Source organism: Octopus sinensis, linkage group LG3 (genome assembly GCF_006345805.1).
Source record: "Octopus sinensis linkage group LG3, ASM634580v1, whole genome shotgun sequence".
NCBI classification, from domain to species: Eukaryota; Metazoa; Mollusca; class Cephalopoda; order Octopoda; family Octopodidae; genus Octopus; species Octopus sinensis.
Genome location: NC_042999.1, coordinates 115,188,413 through 115,212,347, shown reverse-complemented (window position 1 = coordinate 115,212,347; position 23,935 = coordinate 115,188,413). Strand labels below are relative to the sequence as shown.

Here is a 23,935-nt window from a genome sequence, read left to right as displayed (position 1 = left end):
GAAATGTAAACTCTTTTAATTTGCTGATGACATATAATTTGAAATGCTTGTTTCTCTTTCAGAACAATCATATCCTTCAAGCTGTCTTCGAACTTATCAAGGAATTGGATGAAACTTCTTTAATGGAAATACATAAGGACATTAACTTTCGACTGCAAGCTATAAGGGCTTATAAAAACAAGATTAACAAATGATTGCATTTATTGTCTGATATGTTTATCAGAAAAGAAGCCTATTTTCCTGTATATTGTGTTGCTTAATTACCAAATATGGTGAATATTTTACTGTGTTATTGACTTGCAAATTGATTTGTGTCTCGCCTATTTTATGTTATTTCAAAGGAACTTTGTTACATATTCTTTCTTATTAATTAGATGTGCTCATCTAATGCTATCTTGAAACTTTATTTATATGTTTTTAGGTTGCATATTTTGCATTATTTTCTTACTCCAAGAAAATTATTTTTTTACAAGAAAAGCTTTAAAACTGATATTTTGAGTACATTTAATCAAAGACTTTCATACTCTTTTTTTGCATATTATGCTTTCAACTGGTTGGCATTTAAATTTTATCTGATATATTATTTTTGGTCCAAATATATTGGAAAATGTATTGTTTTTAATTGAATGTGCTTCTCTGAACTGTCAGCATTGATTATTGTCCTCACTTGGTTATATCCACTTAGGGAAGCCTCTAAAACTCCAGTCTTTTTCTCACTTCCAAGCCCATCCATTATTTAGCCATATCTGATTCCATTGGATTGGCTGACCACAGCTTAATTAGGGCAAATACACCTCACATTTTTATACCACACATCAATCCTCTAACTCAGGGGTCCCATGGTTAACTAGTCAGAGTTCCATCAGTTCTATGATGACTCTCCTTGTCAGTAAATGTATTTCACTGCTGACCTAGCTGAGACACCTGACGAAAATCATCCTCTTCCACAGCCCTCCCACGAAGCCTACAAACCAGGCAAATTTCAAGGGTTCATTTACTGCTGTGTTACATGAAAACAGAATATTGCCTATGGTATGTAAGTAGCAGGTAGCACTCCTGCTGATAAACTCCCCCATTTTTGATGGCTGTTTTGCTTCTAGTTCCTCTCAAAATATACACAAAACAATTCCTCCTAAACTCTTTTCTTTCCTACTTCATCTGTCTCACATGTAAACTCTGGTCCCACAACCATGCCAACTGTTTTATCTGTCTCACAATTTTGTAAATATAGTTACCAAGGGTAAAGATTCTTGGTTGTTCCAACACAAGGGATGATTGGTTCTGATAATGTCACTTGCTTTAATCTCAATGTACTCCAGAGCCAGCTCATCTTTCCTTTTATGCATATGTATCTATTCCACTCTGTCAAATTTTATGACAGTGTTATAGAAACTGTTCTAAGCAAGCATATCTTTCACTTGTAATGTAACAATCCTAGTCCTTTTCAACAGGCCAGACACAATTGTTACACATATCAAGAAAATAGTAATGAACAACATACAACTAAAGCCCTTGAGTTTACCACAAATTCTCACCCTCACTGTTTGATGATCTGTCATCATAACCTCACATATATAACATTGTAATTGAGAAAATACTTTGATCAGTTAGTGACTCACTACAAAGCTCAGGAGTTATCCCACTGGAAAATTGCTCACATTTTTGGGATAATGCTGCTGATGCTGCCACTGCTGCATAAACAAACACCATTTATCATGAAATCAAGACCATTTGGTTAATTGACAAAGATTCACTCTCCAACATGCTACATCCTTTCACTCTCCAGCCTACACGGGAACTTCTACATGATTGCTCAATCTGTTAGATACAACAATCAAAAAGTCCTCCAAATTTCTCTACAATCTTAAAGGGAGGACACATTGGATAATGTAGTCCCAAGTCCCCTACACGTAAGAAAAAAAACAAGATGGTCATAACTGGAATGCTTTTGATCATTGATCTGCTCAATTAGAATCAATCTGAGGGTTAAGCAACAACAAAAACCATTAGCTTACGAGCTTACAGACATACGGTTTGTTCTTTCCACACTTTCCCAGTACAATCCATGTCTCATTGATTCATCAGCCCTCCTTTGCCTCGCACACCTTCAAACTCTGCAGTATCCAATTGTATCTTCCTGGATCCATAACCCTCCAAAATCTAGTCCTTCTTACATTTTTGTAAAGGATGTCTGTGTTGTGAAGTTTATACTAAATATCGACTGCCTGGGAAGGTCTAACAAAGGTCATTGATATTGTCCTTTCTCCAGGAACTATAATGAATAAATAAATAAATAAAACTTATGTTGTTCATGAATTTTTCTTTGACATAATGTTTAGAAGTAGCTTTAAAACAACAAAAGAAGAAATGGTGTTAGATATGCATGTATGTTGATATGTGTATGTTTGGACACACTTGTATGTACGAACACATATGCTGGAGTTAATTCCATTAACCCTTCTGTTACTATATTTCTATTGAAACATGACCTTTGGTTCAATTAATTTTGAAAATGGTGAAGAATTTAGTAAAATACTTTTGTCATTATTAAGCTAGCCTTTGAAACATAAATGAACATGAAATTTTTATAGTTTTAATTTAAATAACTTTAAAACAGGAAGTTTATATCATAGAACCAAGGGTGGTTTCAGGCTGGTTGTTATCAAAAGGGTTATAAATACAATCTGCACTGTGTAGGTCGTTGAAAATGTACTGGTATGAGAGGGTTATTAATGTTATCTTGCAGTGGGAATTCAGACAGTTTAAACCATGAAAAGAGAGAATTTAACCTATATCGCATTCAATTATCTGAATAGCAACTTCTCTAGTACTTGTTCTTGTAGTCTTTGATGAGACTATCTTCAAATTAATAGTACAATGTTGCAGTGTCATTCGAAGTATTGAAATACGTTAAAGCATATTGATTTCTTGAGCTGTGCAGGTAATTGAGAAACAACTGCTTCTGCCAAGCATCTTCTCCTTTCATCATCATTCTCTTTTGATTTGTAACTTTGTAATAATGTACATAGTATGCCATCAACTGTCTTGAGACCATCAAAACTGCAAGCACTATTATTTTATTACCAACAAAAACAGTGTATTTCAACAGAAATACACAGACTTTGTTTCAATTAAGTTTGAAAATAAAGAATGTAGCAAAATGACCATTTTCATTTTTAAGTTGGTATTTGGAACATAAATTAATATGAAATTATTTTCATTTAGATCACTTTAAAAGGAGGGAAACCTGTACCATAGAACTAGAGGCTGTCTCAGATAAATTTGTATCAAAAGGGTTAATGTGTAACAATAATAATTGAATGGTGCCTTTTACGTGCTGCCGGCACAGGAATTAATCAGGCTACATACATATACAGGGTTATTCAAAAAGAAAGAGTAGATTTTAAGTTTATTTTAAAAACAAACAGTAAGAGACACAAACACATGCTACATATTTCTTGATAGGGGAAGGTTTAAAGTTTATCTTAAGGTAGTATGCACTCAACATGAGCACCAGTGCCTTTTCCTTTACAAATACAACTTTTTCTGTGGAATTTTTATGCCATTCGTAAATTTGCTTATGACAAGGTGGACTTTTATTGCATTGGCAGCGAAATTCATGTCACACTTGCACAATCGATTTGCATTTCTCAAATTGCCACACACAAAAAGACTTTTCTGTGGCATTGCTTTTCTAAGGGATTACACAAATCAAAATTATACAACTTTGAATAAAATGAAACATTAAAACAGAATTAAAATATTTTATTTAAGGCTTAATTCAATTGATCATGTTCAGCTATAAACTTTAAATTTGCTTATAATACACCATAGTAAATCAATACACATCGGACACCCTAGAGTATACCAAACAACCTATGATCAACACAGCATGAATTTTGGACCAGCCTCTAGCGCTAAATACTCAAATGAGTGGTTTTCACTTTGTGCACCACCTGGACATTCTACTGGATATTTGATCGAACACAGGTTAATCCAACCCTGCCTGGTGATTATCAATTAAATACCCCACTCTCTCAGAAATACTTATTATTACTGTTACATACATATAATAAGGTAGTGAGCTGGTAGAATTGTTAGTAAATCAGGCAAAATACTTAACAGAATTTCAACTGTCACTACATTCTAAGTTCAAATTCCGCCGAGGTCAACTTTGCCTTTCATCTTTTCAGGATCGATGTAATCGACTTATCCTCTCCCACAAAATGGCTGCCCTTGTGGCAAAATTTGCAATTATTACTACATATATATATATAGGTTATGAGAGGAAATGGTGTCGGTGAGACCCATTACCATTATACCATTGTGCCTAAATAATAGATCTACAAAGACAATGTCCCTGCATATCTCACATCTATTTTCATTCCTCCACCTCACTCTCATATCTTATCTAAATTAACTATTGCTTAACCATCTCACACCATCTCTGATGAAGTGATATAATAAATATCCTAGAAACAGCTGTAAGACCTATTTATAAATGTTCTAAAATCTACAGAGCCTTGGTTTGTTATCTCATTATGAAAAATATTATATCATCATCATCATCATTTAGCGTCCGTTTTCCATGCTAGCATGGGTTGGACAGTTCTACTGGGGTCTGTGAAGCCAGAAGGCTTCATCAGGCCCAGTCAAATCTGGCAGTATTTCTACGGCTGGATGCCCTTCCTAACGCCAACCACTCCGTGAGTGTAGTGGGTGCTTTTTACGTGCCACCCGCACAGGTGCCAGACAGAGCTGGCAAACGGCCACAAACGGATGGTGCTTTTTATGTGCCACCGGCAAGAGGGCCAGGCGAGGCTGGCAACGGACACGAACGGATGGTGATTTTTACGTGCCACCGGCACGAGGCCAGTCGGGGCGGCGCTGGCAACGGTCACGAAACGGAAGGTTCTCATACATGCCACCGGCACTGGTAACACATCTGCAATTTCCATTGATCGATTTCGATTCTGATTCCCACTTGCCTCAACAGGTCTTCACAAGTAGAGTTTCGACATGCCATCGGCAATTTCCATTGATCGATTTCGATTATATATATATATATATATATATATACATATACATATACATATACATATACATATATATATATACATATATATATATATATACATATACATATATATATACATATACATATATATATATATACTATATATATATACATATATATTATATACATATATATATATATATATATATATATACATATATATATATACATATATATATATATACATATATATATATATATACATAATATATATATATATATATATATATATATATATATATATATATATATATATATACATATATATATACATATATATATATATACATATATATATACATATATATATATATACATATATATACATATATATATATATACATATATATATACATATATATATATACATATATATATATTATATATATACATATATATATATATATACGTAAATATCGAACAATGAAAATTAGTGTTCAACACCGCACAGGTGAATATAATTTCTTTATTTCATGTTAAGAAAAGTAGGAAAATATTTTACGTATCTTAACAATTGTTCAACTATGTATGTATGTATGTGTGTGTGTGCGTTTTTGTATTTGTCCCTCCACCCCAACGCTTGACGACCGGTGTTGGTTCGTTTACAACCCAGTCACCCAAAAGGTTCAGAAAAAGACTGATAGAATGTTTCAAGCTAAAAAAAAAAACTAGATCGATTCGTTCGGCTAAAATCTTTCACGGTGACGTCTCACCGTGACCGCAGTCCAATGACAGAAGGATAAAAGATAAAAAGTGTTTTTCGTATGCAGTACTTACTACTGAGAAAATAATACTGTATAAACTTATTTTTATATTGAATCGTCGAAGATTGTCCGTTGAAGCAAGTTGCCTCCCTTGTCAGTTTTCCCGCCTAAATTCTCATTTACAAACAATAAACTGATAAATAGGCAAGTTTATTACTTAGTGCTAGGATTACCTCCCTTGTATATATTTTCTTATTCATAAACATTTTGTTAGAGAATCTTATCGTAAAGGCCCATAACTCTAAATCTAGTTTCATTATATATGGTCCACGAGGGATAACTCTAAGAGATTTAACCTGAAAATTATTAATTGTTTGACAGTAATTAGAAAAACAGTACAATAGTAAAATGTCGTTTTAAATAATTTATCTTTTTTTTTAATTATTGCACTGCGGCTGTGTTGGGACACCGCCTTTAATCGAACCCAATATTTATTTTTTAAAGCTTATTTGGTCGATTTGTGTTTGCCCAACGGCCATAGGGACGTAAGTAAACCAAAACCTGTTGTCAAGCAGTGGTGGGAGACAAACACAAAGACACACACACACACACACACATATATATATATATATATATATGTATATGTATGCATGTACGTACATATCACGGGCTTCTTTCAATTACCATCTTATTTCTTTACTGCCAGCAAGGGGCTACATACAGAGGGGCAGACAAACGGATTAAGTCAATTATATCAACCACAGTGCGTAACTGGTACTTATTTAATCGACCCCGAAAGGATGAAAGGCAAAGTTGACCTTGGCGGAATTTGAACTCAGAACGTAGTGGCAGACGAAATACCGCTAAGAATTTCGCCCAGCGTGCTAATGTTTCTGCCAGCTCACCGCCTTATATTACTGTCTGCCAAATCCACTCTCAAGATTTTGGTCGGCCCAGGGCAATAATAGAAAGCACCTATCCAAGATGCCAAGCAGTTGTGTTGAACCCAATTCTTTCCATATCGCCACGCCTGAGCCTAATTTACTGTATATAATTAATACCTTCTTTACTATCTCGTTCAAATTCTGTTCAACTCAACTTCACTTTTAATCCTTCTTTGACAGCTCAAATATGTTCTTGTTTAATTTAATTTTGTTATCACCCCATCCTAAAACATACAAGTAAGTGTACCAATGTAAAAAATCTCTTATGTAATGTAATATAGGTGTGTATATATTGAAGATATATACACACCTATATTACTGCTTGAAAGTGCTTGCACATCTATAAAAGCAAAGCCTACACACATTTTGTGAAATCTCTTCCCAAAGGTTAGTGTCTTCCAACCTTCCAAAAAGGTTCTTTTCTCAATCTTAACTCTGAGAAAAAATCTTCTCTCCAAATTATATATATATCTATACATATACTACTAATATAAGAATAAAATTTTATCAGTAGCTAGCATATGCAAAAAGGCCTTTTAACCCTTTAGGATTTAAACCGGCCCAAATATTTTACTTGTTCTATGTTCAAACTGGCAGGATCTGGCTTTGCACACTTATCCTACAATGTCATTCTAAGAATAAGCAATCATATCCTCAAAATGTCTATACTACGATGTCTTTGCATGATTAATTCAAAACCATTTGATTACATAAGCATTACATTTGACAGAATAATCTGAAAACTAAAGGGTTAAGGTGAAAATTATAAATACATTATAAATTTTCTTTGCCAATATGCTGAAAAGATAGACACTGAATCGTCTAACCACATAAAATATTCACTTATATAATTACATCACATGTCAAAACGTGGAAAGCAAGCTAACAGAAATTCATAATAATATAGTTATCCCCGAATTGGTTCTGTTTTCTGGATTAATCCAAAGACGATTCTTCCTTCATCAGCGAGGAACACAAAATAAAAATAAATGAAATACTTAGACATGCCCATAGAAAAAGCAGATGCAAAGTCATGAATAAGTTCCCTAAATATATCCAAATAGAAATTCCTTAGCAAGCTTCGACACAAGTGTAGTCGGTCAGGAAATGCACACAAGTGGTTAACCAGTCCCGAAGTGAATGAGAATTAATTAACAACAAATATAAGGATAAAAGTTTATTAAAAAATTTTATCAGTGGCCAGTATATGAAAAATACCTTTTAAGGAGAAAATTATAAATACAATTATAAATAAAGGCAAAAGAAAAATTTTCTTTGTCAATATGCTGAAAAAATAGAAGCTAAATAGTCTAATCATATATAATATTCACTTATATTATTACACCATGTATCGAAATGAGGAAAACAAGCTAACAGAAATTCATAAAAAGCACCCACTACACTCACGGAGTGGTTGGCGTTAGGAAGGGCATCCAGCTGTAGAAACATTGCCAGATAAGACTGGAGCCTGGTGCAGCCTTCTGGCTTCCCAGATCCCCGGTCGAACCGTCCAACCCATGCTAGCATGGAGAACGGACGTTAAACGATGATGATGATGATGACGATGATGATGATTATCTCCGAATCAGTTCCAATTTCTGGATTAATCCAAAAAGGATTCTGCCTTCATCAACGAGGAAAACAAAATGAAAATAAATGAAATACTTAGACATACCCATGTAATTTCTTTTGCCTCTCAATATTTTTTCTCTTCTATTTGTTCTATATGCTTTCAAAATTTCTCTCAGGCATTACCCATTACAATTTATCTTGGCTTAACAGCCGTTAATGTCTGTCATTGTCGATTGTCTGCTCTGTACGTCCACTCTGGTGTCGTTTGTTCATTGAGAGTTATAACTCTCCATAAATTTTATATATACTTAAAATTTGTGGATGCTGCTGTCTCATGAAGTTTTCCTGTCTTGTTGCTGAAAGCTCGAAACAGCTAGGAATAAACAGTCAACAACTTGGGAGGAGTTATTTTGTCCTGTATTTATCTCTGTGTGTTTACGTATTTTTCACTTGTTGGTGATGTCCTGTACTTAATGTGTGAGTGTGTATATATATACACACACACATATATATATATATAATATATATATATATATATTATATATATATATATATACATACATACATACACACACACACATAAAGTTTTGAGATTGAACCTGAAACCATGTGATTAAGATGCAAACTTTTCAACCATACAGACATGATTATCGTATGTATATAAATTTATATACATACTTATATAAAAATTTTAAAAGTTTGTCTCTCTATCTTTATTTATATATATATATGGTATTGTATTATAATATATTATATTATATTTTATTATATTATATCATATTATGCATTAAATGATATATTACAGGTAAAATCCACAGATACTATAATACATAATACAAGAAACTATGGAGACTAGTATGTTTATTCATAGTTATGTAATCCTTTCTGCTATAAGCACAAGGCCTGAATTTTTGTGGGGAGGGGGACAATTGACCATTCGTTTGCAAAATATGATCAAGCTGAAAGATGGTCATTTTGAAATGTAATTACTGCAATAGATTGACAATTTACATTAGAACGTGTGTGCAAAATTTCATTATCCTACCTTAAGTTCATTTTGAATAATTAAGAAATATCAATAGGTAAATCTTTCTGGGATACCCTAGAAATTAAGTTTATATTACATTTATTTATTTACTTCAAACAAGCTATTTTAAAATTACTGCCAAGTATTTTTCTTAGAAATACATTTACAATCTTAATGACACTGACTTTCATTTGAGAACAAAATTCTCTTTTCTCTTTAAAATAAGGGAATTTTATCTAAACAAAAATACTTTTCATTATTTATTTACATTCGACAGATATTTGTCCTCACCTTGTTTGTTAACACAACGTTTTGTCTGATATACCCTCCAGCCTTCTTCAGGTGTCTTGGGGAAATTTCGAACCTGGGTTCTCATTCCTAAGGTATTCTTCGGTGTTATTATTATTATTATTATTATTATTATTATTATTATTATTATTGTTCAGGTCACTGCTTGAAATAGAACTCAGAATCTTGGCTTTAGTAGCCCACACTCTTAACCACTACACCATATTTGTTAGCAATGTTGATAGGTGCAGGTGTGCCTGGGTGATAAGAAGTTTATTTTCCAACCACATAGTTCTAGATCCTGTCCCACAGTGTGGCACCTGGAGCAAGTGTCTTCTACAATAGCTCCAGACTGGCCAAAGTCTTGTGAGTGGAGTTGGGAGATGGAAACGAAATGAAGTTCACTGTGTGTGTGTGTGTCTACACACACACACATACACGAGTAAGCACATAAACAAGGTGGGATAAAGTAGTACTTGAATACTGAAGGTAGAGTAATATTCTTTTGATTAAAGCTGCAAAATTCTTCACAAAGTATTACTCAGAGTTTCACATTACCGTTTGTTGGACAATTGTAATCATAAATATCTAACAATAGTAACACGAAACTCTGGGTAACTGCTTTAATAAAAGTATGTATATATATATTGTTTTTGGATTTGGTTTGCAAGATTCTTTATGTGAGTTCATGTGTTGAAGCACATTTTGTCATGTCTGGGAAGAGTTATTCTCTTTTTGTGCCTTACTATCTAACACGCTCATCAGTTCGATTTCTACTCATTTACTTCTTTATTTTTTTCTTAAATTTTCGTTGCATCTTGCAACCTTTTCAATAGTCATTGACTCCATTCTCTGAGCTGTGTTCTTTTTTTTGTTTTTTTGTTTGTGCACATGTGTGTGGGTCAGTAAGAATGCTCATACACATATGTATGTATCTATATATGTATGTAGTGGCTTCATGCAGGCGTAGCGTAGATTCGACCCTCAATCGCCAAATTTCACTTAACAGTTCAACAGCACTTTTCTCACAGTAAAACAATAGATTTTCTGTGATTGACAGCAGTTACATTTGCCAGATGCCTTCGCTAAGCAGAATAATGTCTTTGCCACTTGACCCTTCTAACCTCTACTAGGCCACCAAAAGCTAGAATAGAGATAACAGACCGCCAATGAAATCTCTTGTTCTCAACAATATGTCTCTCCTTCTAACTAGTTTGGATAATTATAAATGCTAAAACACCGTAGGAAAAAGTTAGTTGGCAAAATAGAGATCATGTAGAGGCAACCACAAGCAGAATCCAGTTAGTGAGAACCGAGTCTGGCTGACCGGCTGAACAGAATGCTGTCTCTAACAGCAAAGGTACAAAGGAACAGCTATGATAACTCACCAACGAAGCAGTTGTTTCGTTCCACCACTCTCACTTTCACTGACTCACTTTCTTTTCACTGTAACATCACCATATCTCTTTCTATATACTTCTGTGAGATCATGTATACACATATACAGGCTGAAATTAACTCTTTTTGCCTCGCATCCTTTTCCATTTACTAATTATACGTACCAGCCCGTCGTGGTTTTGGATATATAAAAAGTAACGGTAAATAAAAATTTCTTCACAACTTTGATCACTGTTCTTCTTTCATCTTAAAAATGGCAAACAATGAATACGATTGCCGTTACACACACACACACACACACACACATATATATATATATATATATATATACATGTATGTGTGTGTATGTTACTGTCTCCTTGCCTTGATGTTGCATGATAAATGTGAACAAGCAATTAGTTATCCAATAACAATGAAATAAAAATAAATATTATATATATATATATATATAGATAGATAGATAGATGCTTATATGATGGACTCTTTTGTCGAAGATGATGTATGACTGTTCAGATTTTGCCGAACAACCTGCACAAATGATTTGTTTATAATGATTGAGTGTTCATGCCACACATTAGCTCACCCTCTTCATCAAATCGATGTTGTCTGAACAGGTTCACAGTGTACCATACATCAGGTGTAGATCTGATTGCAAGAGCACAATGCACCACCCGGTCTAGGAATTGAAATCATGGTCATTAGTTCGTGAGTGCAACACCTTAAATACTAGGCCATGCGCCCTTACTAGATGCTTATATAGATATTGTATTTTGGGACGGTCATTTTACTTTTTTGCCAAATAAACACACACACTATATATTCGTTCTTCACTCATTTAGTACTGTTTTTATTTTCACTCATGTCCATTGTCCATGGACGTTAAAATAAGAACAGTAATAAATGAGTGAAGAACAAATATACAGTGCATGTGTTTATCTGGCAAAAAAAAAATGACCATCCTGAAATACAGCAATATCTGTTTCAACAAGGCGACAAGCTGGCAGAAACATTAGCACGCTGGGCAAAATGCTTAGCGGCATTTCGTCTGCCGTTACATTCTGAATTCAAATTCCGCCAAGGTCGACTTTGCCTTTCATCCTTTCGGGGTCGATAAATTAAGTGCTAGTTATGCACTGGTGTCGATGTAATCGACTTAATCCGTTTGTCTGTCCTTGCTTGTCTCATTCTGTGTTTAGCCCCTTGTGGGTAGTAAAGAAATAGGTATTTCGTCTGCCGCTACGTTCTGAGTTCAAATTCCGCCGAGGTCGACTTTGCCTTTTATCCTTTCAGGGTCGATTAAATAAGTACCAGTTACACACTGGGGTCGATATAATCGACTTAATCCGTTTGTCTGTCCTTGTTTGTCTCCTCTGTGTGTAGCCCCTTGTGGGCAATAAAGAAATAGGTATTTCGTCTGTCTTTATGTTCTGAGTTCAAACACCGCCAAGGTCGACTTTGCCATTCATCTTTTCGAGGTTGATAAATTAAGTATCAGTTGTATACTGAGGTTGATCTAATCGACTGCCTCCCACTCCCCAAAAATTTCAGGCCTTGTGCCTAGAGTAGAAAAGAATATATGTTTCAAAACAGTTTCACATCAGGAATTTTGTAACACAAATTCATATATATATATATATTCATATCATACCTCCTGACTTTCTTTATATACACACATACACGCATATGAGCACATACGTGCAAAACAAGATGGAAAAAATAGTACTCGAATACCAAAGGTAGAGTAATATACTTTTTATTAAAGCTGGAAAATAATCACAAAACTGTTACTCAGTTTCACATTCCCGTTTGTTGGATAGTCGATATCCATAGGATGATGGCCATTTTACAGTGAACATCATACAAAAATGATTTATTTTAGTCTATAATAAATTATTTTACATGTCTGCACTAGTATGTATACTATAAATTACAACAGTGCAAATCAATGCAGCTAAAGAAGGTTAGCGCTTCAGTTCAACAGAACATCAATTTTTTCAACTCCGGTATACACATACAGAAAAATCATTTTCGTTTTGTAGTATAGAGAGGTGGAAAGGAGATGTAAGATATGAAAAAGAAATTATGAGTAGTAGTGATGTATATGAAGACGACGTATGATATAATAGAGAGAGAGTCATGTAGATTAGCGTTAATAACCAAGAGGTAGTAGTGAGATAGAGAGAGAGAAAAGAAAGTGAAAGTGTAAAAGAATGAGAGAGAAGTTTGCAGATATTGTGTTTACGAAATAAAGACATTAATATCGACAAAAAGAGAAATAAAGTGTAAGTTACTTTCAATAAACCCTGAAGCGGTTCTCTCCCCTTACAGAAAATATTCACCCTCTCTCCTATCACTCCCTATCTTTCTCTTTACCTCTTTCTTCATTTCCTACTCCGTAAGCAAATGTAAACAGCAGTAGCAATAGTTCGCAGTCAAAATACCTATATATATATATATATATACCGGAGTAAACACATAAATGTGAAACAAGGTGGAAAAAAGAGTACTCAAATACCAGTGGTAGAGTAATATGCTTTATTTTAAGCAGCAGAAAATTCAACAAAATCTGTTACTCTGAGTTTCTCGTTGCCGTTCATCAGACAGTTTTAAAAACTGTCTGATGAACGGCAACGAGAAACTCAGAGTAACAGATTTTGTTGAATTTTCTGCTGCTTAAAATAAAGTATATATATATATATATTCACGCGCGCGCGCGCACATAATTGCATAATGAGAGAACAGAACATGGGCTTGAACTTGGTATTCTTTTATTTCATCTAGTACGTATGTTTCAATATTCGATAACATATGATGATACACTATAAATGCAATCTTTATGTGCACCTCATAAGTGCAGCGTGCATAATCAATCCAAATGCTTCTTCAGACAAATGAGGGATACATATTACAGATATGCAGTAACCATAGGCCAGGGGGAAGAAGGGGAACAGGAAATGGGAGCATTTGGTGGTGGTGGTGGTGGGTGATCAGGGCTCTTAGAAGTCGTCTGATGTTGGTAAGAACAAGGGTTAGCCGCCAACCTGAATGTGAGTACATAAGTCATACTTACATGACCTTATGGCAGGTAAGATAGGTAAGTGAGTAGACAATACATCTAGATGGTAGGTAAGACATCTCAGAGGTTATACACAAAGTACAGCTAGTGTTTGTTATAAACTGAACAACCTGCACAGATGATTTCCTTATAGTAGTGATTCTCAACCAGGGTCTATATAAGATTTCTTAGGGGCCTACACAAGCAAAATAGTAAACTGGGGACCCACAGTTGTTTATTATGGGTCCATGAAAAAATTTTGCCCTAGATATATTTATTGAAAGAAACAGCAAAATTTGTTTCTTTAATGTTTTACATAGTTCAACCTACAAAAGTTAATGTGTGACAAACAATAGGAATTTTGAAAGAAGTATCTTTTAAACTAGTTTTTAAACATCAAATGGCTATGGGAGTCCAACAGGGTAAAATAGTGATCAAAGGGGTCTATAGGTAAAAAAAAATGTTTGAAAACCACTGGTTTACAGTGATCAAAAGTTTGTGCTGCACATTGGCTCACTCTCTTCATTAAATCACTGTTATCTGTTAAAGGGACATGGTGTGCCTCACATTAGATGTCAAAGGGATTGCAGAGTGATGTGTGACAAAGTGCATTCACCTGGTCCAGGAATCGAAACCAAAATCTCATGATCATGAATGCAACACCCTAACTACTAGGCCACTTGCTCTCTCTCTCTCTCTCTCTCTCACACACACACATACACACATACGTATTGTACTTGATAGTATTATCAAGTATATATAATATGTATAACAAGAATTACTACAATGATAATGACAATAATTTTTTCTACTTTAGGCACAAGGCCTGAAATTTTGTAGGAGGGTGCAAGATGACTACATGAACTCCATTACTCAACTGGTACTTACTTCATCAGCTCTGAAAGAATGAAAGGTAAAGTTGACATCAGTAGAATTTTAACACAGAACATAGAAAATTGCAAGAAATAAAGTTGAGCATTGTGTGATATGCAAATGATTCTGCTACTTCATCACAATAATAATAATAATAATAATAATAATGATCCTTTCTACTATAGGCCTGAAATTTGGGGGGATAGTCGATTACATTGACCCCAGTGCATAGCTGGTACTTATTTAATTGAACATAAAAGGATGAAAGGCAAAGATGACCTTGTTGGAATTTGAATTCAGTAAGTAGTGACAGACGAAATACTGTTAAGCATTTCGCTTGGCATGCTAACGATTCTGCCAGCTCACTACCTTGATAATAGTAATAATAATGATTTCAAATTTTGGTACAAGGCCAGCAAATTCAGAGGAGGGATTAAGATTATTATATCGACCCCAGTGTACAACTGGTACTTATTCTATTGACCCTGAAAGGACGAAAGTCAAAGTTGACCTATGACAGCAAATTGATATAATACAAAATAGTAAATAGTGTCAGTAACAACAATAATAACAATAATAATGACAACAACTACAACAACAATAATAATAATTTTTTCAAATTTTGACACAGAGCCAGCAGATTTTGAAGGGAGGTGAAAGTCAATACATTGGTCTCAATACATTGACCTCAAACCTGAAAAGATAAAAGGCAAGGTTGACCTTGACAAAATTTGAACTCAGAACATAAAGATGAATGAAATTCCACTAAGCATTTTGCCCAATGTGCTAACAGTTCTATCAGCTTTCTATCTTAATAATAATAATAATAATAATCCTTTCTACTATAGGCACAAGGCCTGAAACTTTTAGGGGAGGGGACTACCAGTACATAACGGGTAATTATTTCATCAACCCCAGTGAATAACTGGTACATATTTTATCAACCCTGAAAGGATGAAATGCAAAGTCAACCTCAGTGGAATGTGAATTCAGAATGTAAGGCTGGCTAAAATGCTGCTAAGCATTTTGTCTGGCATGCTAACAATTCTGCCAGCTTGCCACCTTAATAATAATAATAATAATAATAATCCTTCTTGAAATCTTTGTGGGGATGGAGTAAGTCGATCACATCAACCCCAGTGCTTGACTGGTACTTAATTTATCGAACCCGAAAGGATGAAAGGCAAAGTCGACCTTGGCGGAATTTGAACTCAGAACGTAAAGAAGAAGAAGAAGAAGGAGGAGGAGAGGGAGGAGGAGGACTATAGTGCATCAATAAAACCTCAGTAATAATTCCAACCTGTAGCAAGCAGTGCACTAGATACACAGGTCCAGTTAAAGATGGAGAGTGAAAGGAAAGGGGGGGGGGGATTCTCATATAAAGGGACAGACTACTCTGTATTAGATGTTAAGTAGGCATTTCAAGCAGTGTTTTCAATTAATTACCAGCTCATTGTACTTATTGAGTAGGAATGGGTCATTTGCTATAATGATGGCACTGGCAAAGGTCAGTAAGGTGGGGTCATGTTGATAATCAGCCAACTGATTTTAAATTTGACAAGAGATATAGAGAGCTGATGTTTGTCATTGTTAGATGAGTGTAGGTATGCAGAAATCCTACTTTTAATGAGACCAGCTGTGGATCCAGTGTAGTACCTAATAGGATTATGTGTTACTCTATCCATTTTTAGACTATGTTTTCCCTCATACAGTACCTGTTCAGTGGGTAGATTTTAGAGGTCCTACAGGTACATGCATTTAATCCTAAAATGGGAGAGTTTACAGGCTCCCATTTCGTCAGGTGATGGTAAGTGGGGTGGGATGGACCCCAGCTATGATAGCGTCCTGGATGGTGGTGGTAGGTGATGATGCTGCCAGCCTGGTGGTGTCGCATACATTAAAGATGGAGACATCACTAGCACATTGCTCTGGTTGTCAGCAAGTGGTGTTGTCAATACCCTTACACTTAAGATGGGTGGGTGAGGGATCTCTATGCACTGTTGGATGCAGAATCCCATTTGTTCAGCCTTTTAGCTTAAATCTAATAGAGATGGTAATTAGAGACCCTAGGTTCAAAGGGGTGAGTATGACAGCTTAACAGTGTTCATTCTAGATATTTAGTAGAATCTATGCTGGGCGGGAAGTTTCTACAAAGGATCTCAAAATTCTAGGCTACTGAGTTTGCGATTACGTGAAAAACAACTAGAACAAACCAAGACCAGGTACAGAATGCAGTGTTATTCATTGAATCTATGAAATGTGAATTTTTTTATCAGTTCTGTTATCTTGTGAGACATAAAAATATTCCTATTTTATGTTTCTGTACTCAATCCAGTGCATCTACTGCACAAATAGGCAAAACAGACACTTTCTTTGTTTAAAGCTTTTGCAAATTGTTTTATCAGTACAAGTTTGATATGTGATATTGGTGTGATGATTTTATTTTTCTCTCGATTAACCAAAAGATCATTGAAAACAATTTTTCTCCTGCTATCATATTTTCTCTCAAACACCATTCTTTGGTCATCTTTTGCTCTGCTGTTCCAAAGACGGAAAAACATTTAGCTATTTAGTGCCTTGCTTATGAAAGAGAAAACCTACCATCTTTAGGTTTACAGAAACCACTCAATGGTGCTCATGACACATCATCTCTAAGACACAAGGGATTATCTTGTACTCTTCTTTCAAACTGGTACTACGACCAGTTAGAACTGAGTCATATTTGTTGTCAGTGTGTAAAATGATACATTTTAAACTTTGCTTAGAGCTTAGAGCTGTCGATGAAAAGCCACCGTTTACATGGCATATATTCCAAAATACCTATTTCCTTCAAAAGGCATCTGACATCATTTCTTTCTTAATTTTTTATTTTTGTTACAAAAAACACATAAAATGTAGTCTTAGTCCCGGAATGAAATAAATTCTTTTCATTCAATCAGAAAACTCCTTTGAGAAGTTCATATCTCTGACAAGATTGTTCAATTCACGTTGGTTAAAACAGTGAGTGTTTAGTTAATCAACATTATCATTATCATGTAGTGTTTGCTTTCCATGCTGGCTTGGATTACATGGTTTTACTGGAATTTCCCACTTTCTTCCCATTAGGTACCAGTCTGATTTTGGCATCGTTTCTATAGCTGGATGCCCTTCCTAATGTCAACCACTTCAAGAGTGTAGTGGGTGCCTTTTACATGTCACTGACATGAGCGTAATTATGTGTCACCGACACTGCCCACAACTATGATTTCAGTTGACAAGTCTTCTCAAGCCTAGCAAATTGCCCAAGATCTTGATTACTTGTCATTGCCTCCATGAGAGCCAACTGTCAAAGATTGTGCTTCAGCACCTCATCCTAAGTTTTCCTGGGTCTATTTCTTCCACAGGTTCCCTCCACAGTTAGAGACAGGCACTTCTTTATACAGCTGTCCTCATCTATACACATCACATGACTACATCAGTGCAGCTGTCTCTCTTGCATACCACATCTACACCTGAAATTTCTTCACTAGTTCTGGTAGTGATTCAGCAATAAGAACAAGGTCGTTGACACAGAGGAGCTCCCAGGGGCAGCTTGACTTAAATTCCTCTGTTATTGCCTGGAGGACTATGATGAACAACAGGGGGCTGAGAACTGATCTTTGGTGACCTTTTATTTGTACTCTGAATTCATTGTTATGCTTGTTGCCAACCCTCACCTTACTGACAGCTACTTTCCGCATTTGGAGAATCTTCAAGAATTGATATGACAATGTTATTGACAAAGTAAGTCACCAAAACTGAAGTAAGTTTCAATAAGTGTCCCTAATTTTGGTACAGGAGTAGGTACAGAAGCACACGTAAGAATTCACTGTATCTCCAACACTAAAGCAGATAAGGCAAAACTAGTGAAGTATTTATAATCAGTTCCCCAAGAAAGTTTACCTTTCAAAGTGTTGGAACTTTTTGTTGTTATCATAATTTGTAGGTGTAATAACAGAAAGCTATTTCTTCCCACCTCAACTCTCAAAAATGAAATGTATTCATTCTTCTAGATCATGCATGCCCATATAGGCAACAAATTCTTCATGTTAAGGGTAATCACTTTAAGTTGCAATATTCTTCCTGTCAATGATGATAAGCCTAATGTTTTTCCTGTTTTTTTTATCTATTTAGTTTTTTTATAGATTCAAGTCAACTCTTATAGAGAGGTCCTACGATTATAGGTACTCCGGTTGTGACCCATTTAGTCTTTTTCCTTAGTGTAAAATCTCAAAACTACATTAGTCTACGTGTTGTGTTCAAAACAGCTGGGTGTAGTTTAAGGGAGTTTGGACTGCTATTTCTTGCAGGTCAAGCGTTGTAGAGTATTAGTTCTCCAGCATTATGTAGAGCATTAGTTCTCAATATTTTTTTACCTTTGATTCTTGTTTTACTAAGGCAGACTTTCATTATTATTTGATGTTTAAAAGAGCCTATTATATTTTCATAATAAAATATTATTAAGAACTAGCATTATGACCCGTTGTTGCCGGGTCATAGTGCTAGTGCATGTATATGTGTACATATTACATGTACATCTATATATATACACCTACACATAAAATACAAAATACAAAGTTATATCTTGATATCGCTAGTGATAACAATACTAAAAATATATAACAGACTGGAATTGTAGGCCCGTCTCTTACAATTTCGATCAATTGTATCTTGTCCTCCCTCTTGTATAGAAGTGTGGCTACAATCCAGCCTACCTCTACTTCTGGGGAGACATTTATAATTTTTATCCGGGACGTCCTACGCCCCAAATATAAAGGTGAAAATAAAATATTTCCACTTTGCAAGGTTCGAGTTAAGTACTCCCTTGCACGCTCTGTTGACTCAAACCTTGCTTCTATTGTGGCGAATTTATCGCCTCTGGTTAGATATAGTCCTTTATGTATAATAGTCCATCTGGACTATTTCATTTCTGCACGCTAATTTTATTTTTAATTTATTCCTATTCATGTGAAACCACTTATTCAAGTTCAAGTCATTGATGCAATTTTATACCAATTGCTATTTTTACTTTTGTTATGTTACGATTATATTATACTTTAGTTTGATTTTAATTATTACTTACTACATATAATTCAATTGTTGTTATTATCTCTAATTTTTATTTTTAAAGTGAAAGTATCTGACATAAAATAGAGAAATGTTTTTGTTTCACTTTTAACACGTATTACTGAAATAGTGGGGAAGATATGATATTGCTATGGGCTAGCTCTAGGCAAGAAGTTAAACATTTTTTTTGCCCATGAAACTACATGGACCCTAAGTAAGGCATGTGTAAAATTTGAATGAAATTGGTTGTGTAGTTCTCAAGTTTTAGGGAATCGTAGTGGAGGAGATATGATATTGCTGTGGGCTCGCCCTAGGCAAAAAGTTGAACATTTTTTTTGCCGATGGCACTCCCCAGGCATGTGTAAAATTTGAATAAAATTGGTTGTGTAGTTCTCAAGTTTTAGGGAAACACACAGACAGACACACATTCTCAGTTTTATATATAGAGAGATTGAATTTTTAAAATTGTAAAAACATCTTGAATATTGTAGAATATCAACTTATTGCACATAAATTTCAGAAACTTTTATATAGACCCCCAAGGATAATATGGGCCCTGGTTGAGAACTATTGGTGTGAAGTCTCCGTTTTGGGCTCGATAAGACTGATACGAACAGCGAGGCTTGCAATAAGTTCAGAGGAAAAGAAAGAGCATAACGCTGGCAATTGCTGTGAACTGATAACAGCAGCAATTCCTTTCACAAGCCTATATCTGTCTTATCCACTCAAGTCTCAAGGCGGAAGGAAGTAACTAAACAAATATGCTAAATTTAGGAAGTGTTGTGAAAACGAAGTTGAATCTACTTTATTTTCGTAATGAGTAATAATGTTTTCTGATGCTTATTTAGCCTAACAATTCATTGTTAGAAAGGATTTGGGATACAATTTAGCAATACAGGCAAAAATAAAAGCAATATGAGATATTGATAGCACATTTAAAATTCGACTAATGTTATTTTATGTTTTTCAACTATTGATATATTAAAATATCGGTTTGTTAACTTTATACGCCAATTCAAGAAAGAAAGAAAAGAGAAAGAAATCAACTAGCGAAACGAGTGAAACAGAAATGAAATTTGATGCGGAACCAAATTTGGCCTTTTTTAATAAAATGAACAAATTTATAGCTGACACCGCCGGTGATATGGTCGATGAGAACTCATTAGTTTTCGTTTGAAAACTCTACTGCAAAAAATCCGTTTTGTATATATTTCTTTTAGTATAAACAAGTATAATAAAACATATTTGAAATCTAAATTTAGATTTTTTAAAAATACTTTCACTGTTAATTTCAGATAAAACTATAAAGCTCAGTGAGCTGAACTCGCAGCACAGTTTGTTTCTCATTTGCGCTATTTTATTTCACTTTCGCCATTAATGCGCATGGGAAAGTTACGAATACCTATCTTTCATTTTCATTTCTCTTCTCTTTTTTCTTTTTAGTTTAATTGAAAAAAAAACTTATTTTCAATCACTTTATTACTTCTCGATTGATCTAAATTTAAGTATTTAATTTCTTGATTAGATTTGTATAGATTGATTTAGTTTGCTGGACGAATTTATATTTAGTTTTTGACAAATGATTTAAAGACGAAAATACATTGATTAGCTGATTCCAAGAACCCTAAACTGCTAATTTTTTGTGATAACATCCATTCCCCTTTCTTACAGATTTGCTGTCCTGTGCATAAGAAACCTTTATTCACAGTGAAAGTAAATTTTATTGCCTCGTAAGATTCCTTACGATATTTTATACTGAGGGCAGTGAATATCAAAATCAGCGGTGTGCCGGACTAATTACCTCTAATTTTCTAGTTGCGTCTCTTCACGTTTTGAGTTCAAATCCGACCCGAGATCGACTTGACTTTTCTTATCGGTGGAGAAGGGTCGTTGATAATACCTGTCAGGTAATTACCGAATTCGATTTAATCTATTTCATTCCATTGTATTAGTGTTAGAAACATTATTTTACTTTATCTGTCGCCCGGTTCCACATCACCAACTGACACTTAGAGTGCTGTAGCAAACATTCGGGTCAGGTCTCCAATCTGCGAATACCTCCCGTCTGACTCAGATGCTCCGCAAAGGGTCATAGGTACTGCCTTCCCTCCCCTGACTATAAGATAATAAATTTTTTTGAAATGTATTAGTGTTGGGTTAAATAGTAATTTAACTTCTCGAATTCGAACCAGTAGCCAACGAAAGAATATATACACGCGAATGAACACGCTGTCTAATCTTTCAGTTTGCCACTTTTTGATTATGGACAAAATTTAATTCTTTAAATTCAATAATTAATAGTTAGATTACGCAGCTTGTACAGGAACAAAATTATTGGTGACATTGTTGTTTGTCTTTGGAATTCGCTTAGTAAATTCCCCCTTAATCCTGTTAAATTACATCACGATACGCTTTAGCTTTGCAATAAAATCGATTTGTTCTCCATGTCTTGGGCCCTTGAGGCCAATAAAAGAAATCATTATTGCTATTGTCAAAATAAGAACACACGTCATACGTTAGAGGGCTCACCTATTTCAACCACGTTGATATTAATTCTCAGTTGTAATACCATTATACATCTGTTCTTGCAATATTTTTCACTTATTTATTTATTTAGCTCTTTTTTTTTATGAACCATGTATGTTTTCCTCATTAACACTATTGTATTTCTACAGAGTCGTTCGTTGCTAGTCGCTAAGCAGTTTTGTATTAAGGATTTTCATTCAATTTAGTTAATGCAAGCTGATATTACGATTTCGAAATCTATTTACATATGTTGCTAGCGTTAAAATAATAATATTTTTTAAGACTCAATATATCATTTTTCTTTTTTTCCAGTTGAATTTTAAGAATTCTACGCCTAAAAAATGTTTATAATTGCTTTTCTTGTCTCTTTACAAGGAAGCATCTTCTTAGAGAATGCGGAGAGACTCTATACGATTGTTTATCCCGTTTGTGTCTAATACATGATAGAATAAAATATAAACATGCAGTTGTAAGGCATAAAATTATATATAACGTATACATTTTTTTTTAATGGACAGGTAGTTGCAAGGCACCAAATCTTATATATACATATATATATATATATATGCGTGTGAGTGTGTATGGAATCTCGCTCCTGAGTTTAAAAACACAATTCAGAAAAAACGACTTGAGAATAAAAAAGGTAAAAGTTACAGCCAACTCTTAATTTTTTTTTCTACTCTAGGCACAAGGCCCAAAATTTTGGGGGAGGGAGCCAGTCGATTAGATCGACCACAGTATGCAACTGGTACTAAATCTATCGACCCTGAACGGATGAAAGGTAAAGCCGACCTCGGCGGAATTTGGACTCGGAACGTAAAGACAGACGAAATACTGCTAAGTATTTTGCCCGGCTTGCTAACGTTTCTGCCAGCTCGCCGCCTTAGTTACGGCCAACTCTGAACGGAAAAGGTGAGTTCTAACGAAAATTGAAAGAGCAATAGAAATTTTTAACTTCCTTGTTATTAAAGAAACGTAATCTGCGATATTTAAACATAGAAATCAGAAATTTTAGAAAGCTTAAATTAATAATTAAAAAATAATAATATTATGAAAGGTGTGTGTGTGTCTTAAGTATTATTTTAAACTGCATCCGGTAGTGGGGTCCTGGTTTGGGATTTCTAGAGTTTAGAGGAATGTGGAAGACATCTCTTAGCCACTATTGTTCCCAGATCTACTCTGACCTGCAGTAGTAGCAGGATCCCAGCTATGGGTTAATTTAGTACGTCACGGAATTACCTCTAGAAGAAGGTCATCTACAGGCGCCCCAAAGGACCCATGGCAGATGAGGTCCTTTCAGCTCTTTAGCTGTTCATCTAAGAGACAGTAACTCCATACAGATCCTATATCCCGTTAACTTGAGCTCATGGCACTTGTTGCATCAGA

At 34.7% G+C, this 23,935-nt stretch overlaps 1 protein-coding gene and 1 long non-coding RNA gene across 3 annotated transcripts in view; both read left to right on the top strand.

Moving 5' to 3' along the window:
* The window catches only part of LOC115209265 (cilia- and flagella-associated protein 410), a 46,370-nt gene extending 44,067 nt beyond the window's left edge, over nt 1–2,303 (top strand). For both annotated transcript variants that reach the window (XM_029777566.2, XM_029777565.2), the window contains one exon: nt 63–2,303. In XM_029777566.2, coding sequence (XP_029633426.1) covers nt 63–194 — 132 coding nt within the window. In that variant the 3' untranslated portion in view covers nt 195–2,303. The remainder of the gene's footprint in view (nt 1–62) is intronic.
* An 18,863-nt stretch (nt 2,304–21,166) lies between these two features.
* On the top strand, nt 21,167–23,295 carry LOC118762546. The gene is made up of 3 exons (XR_004998299.1): nt 21,167–21,226; nt 21,695–21,930; nt 23,235–23,295. It is a non-coding gene; the product is annotated as an uncharacterized LOC118762546 (long non-coding RNA).
* The last annotated feature ends 640 nt before the right edge of the window (nt 23,296–23,935 follow it).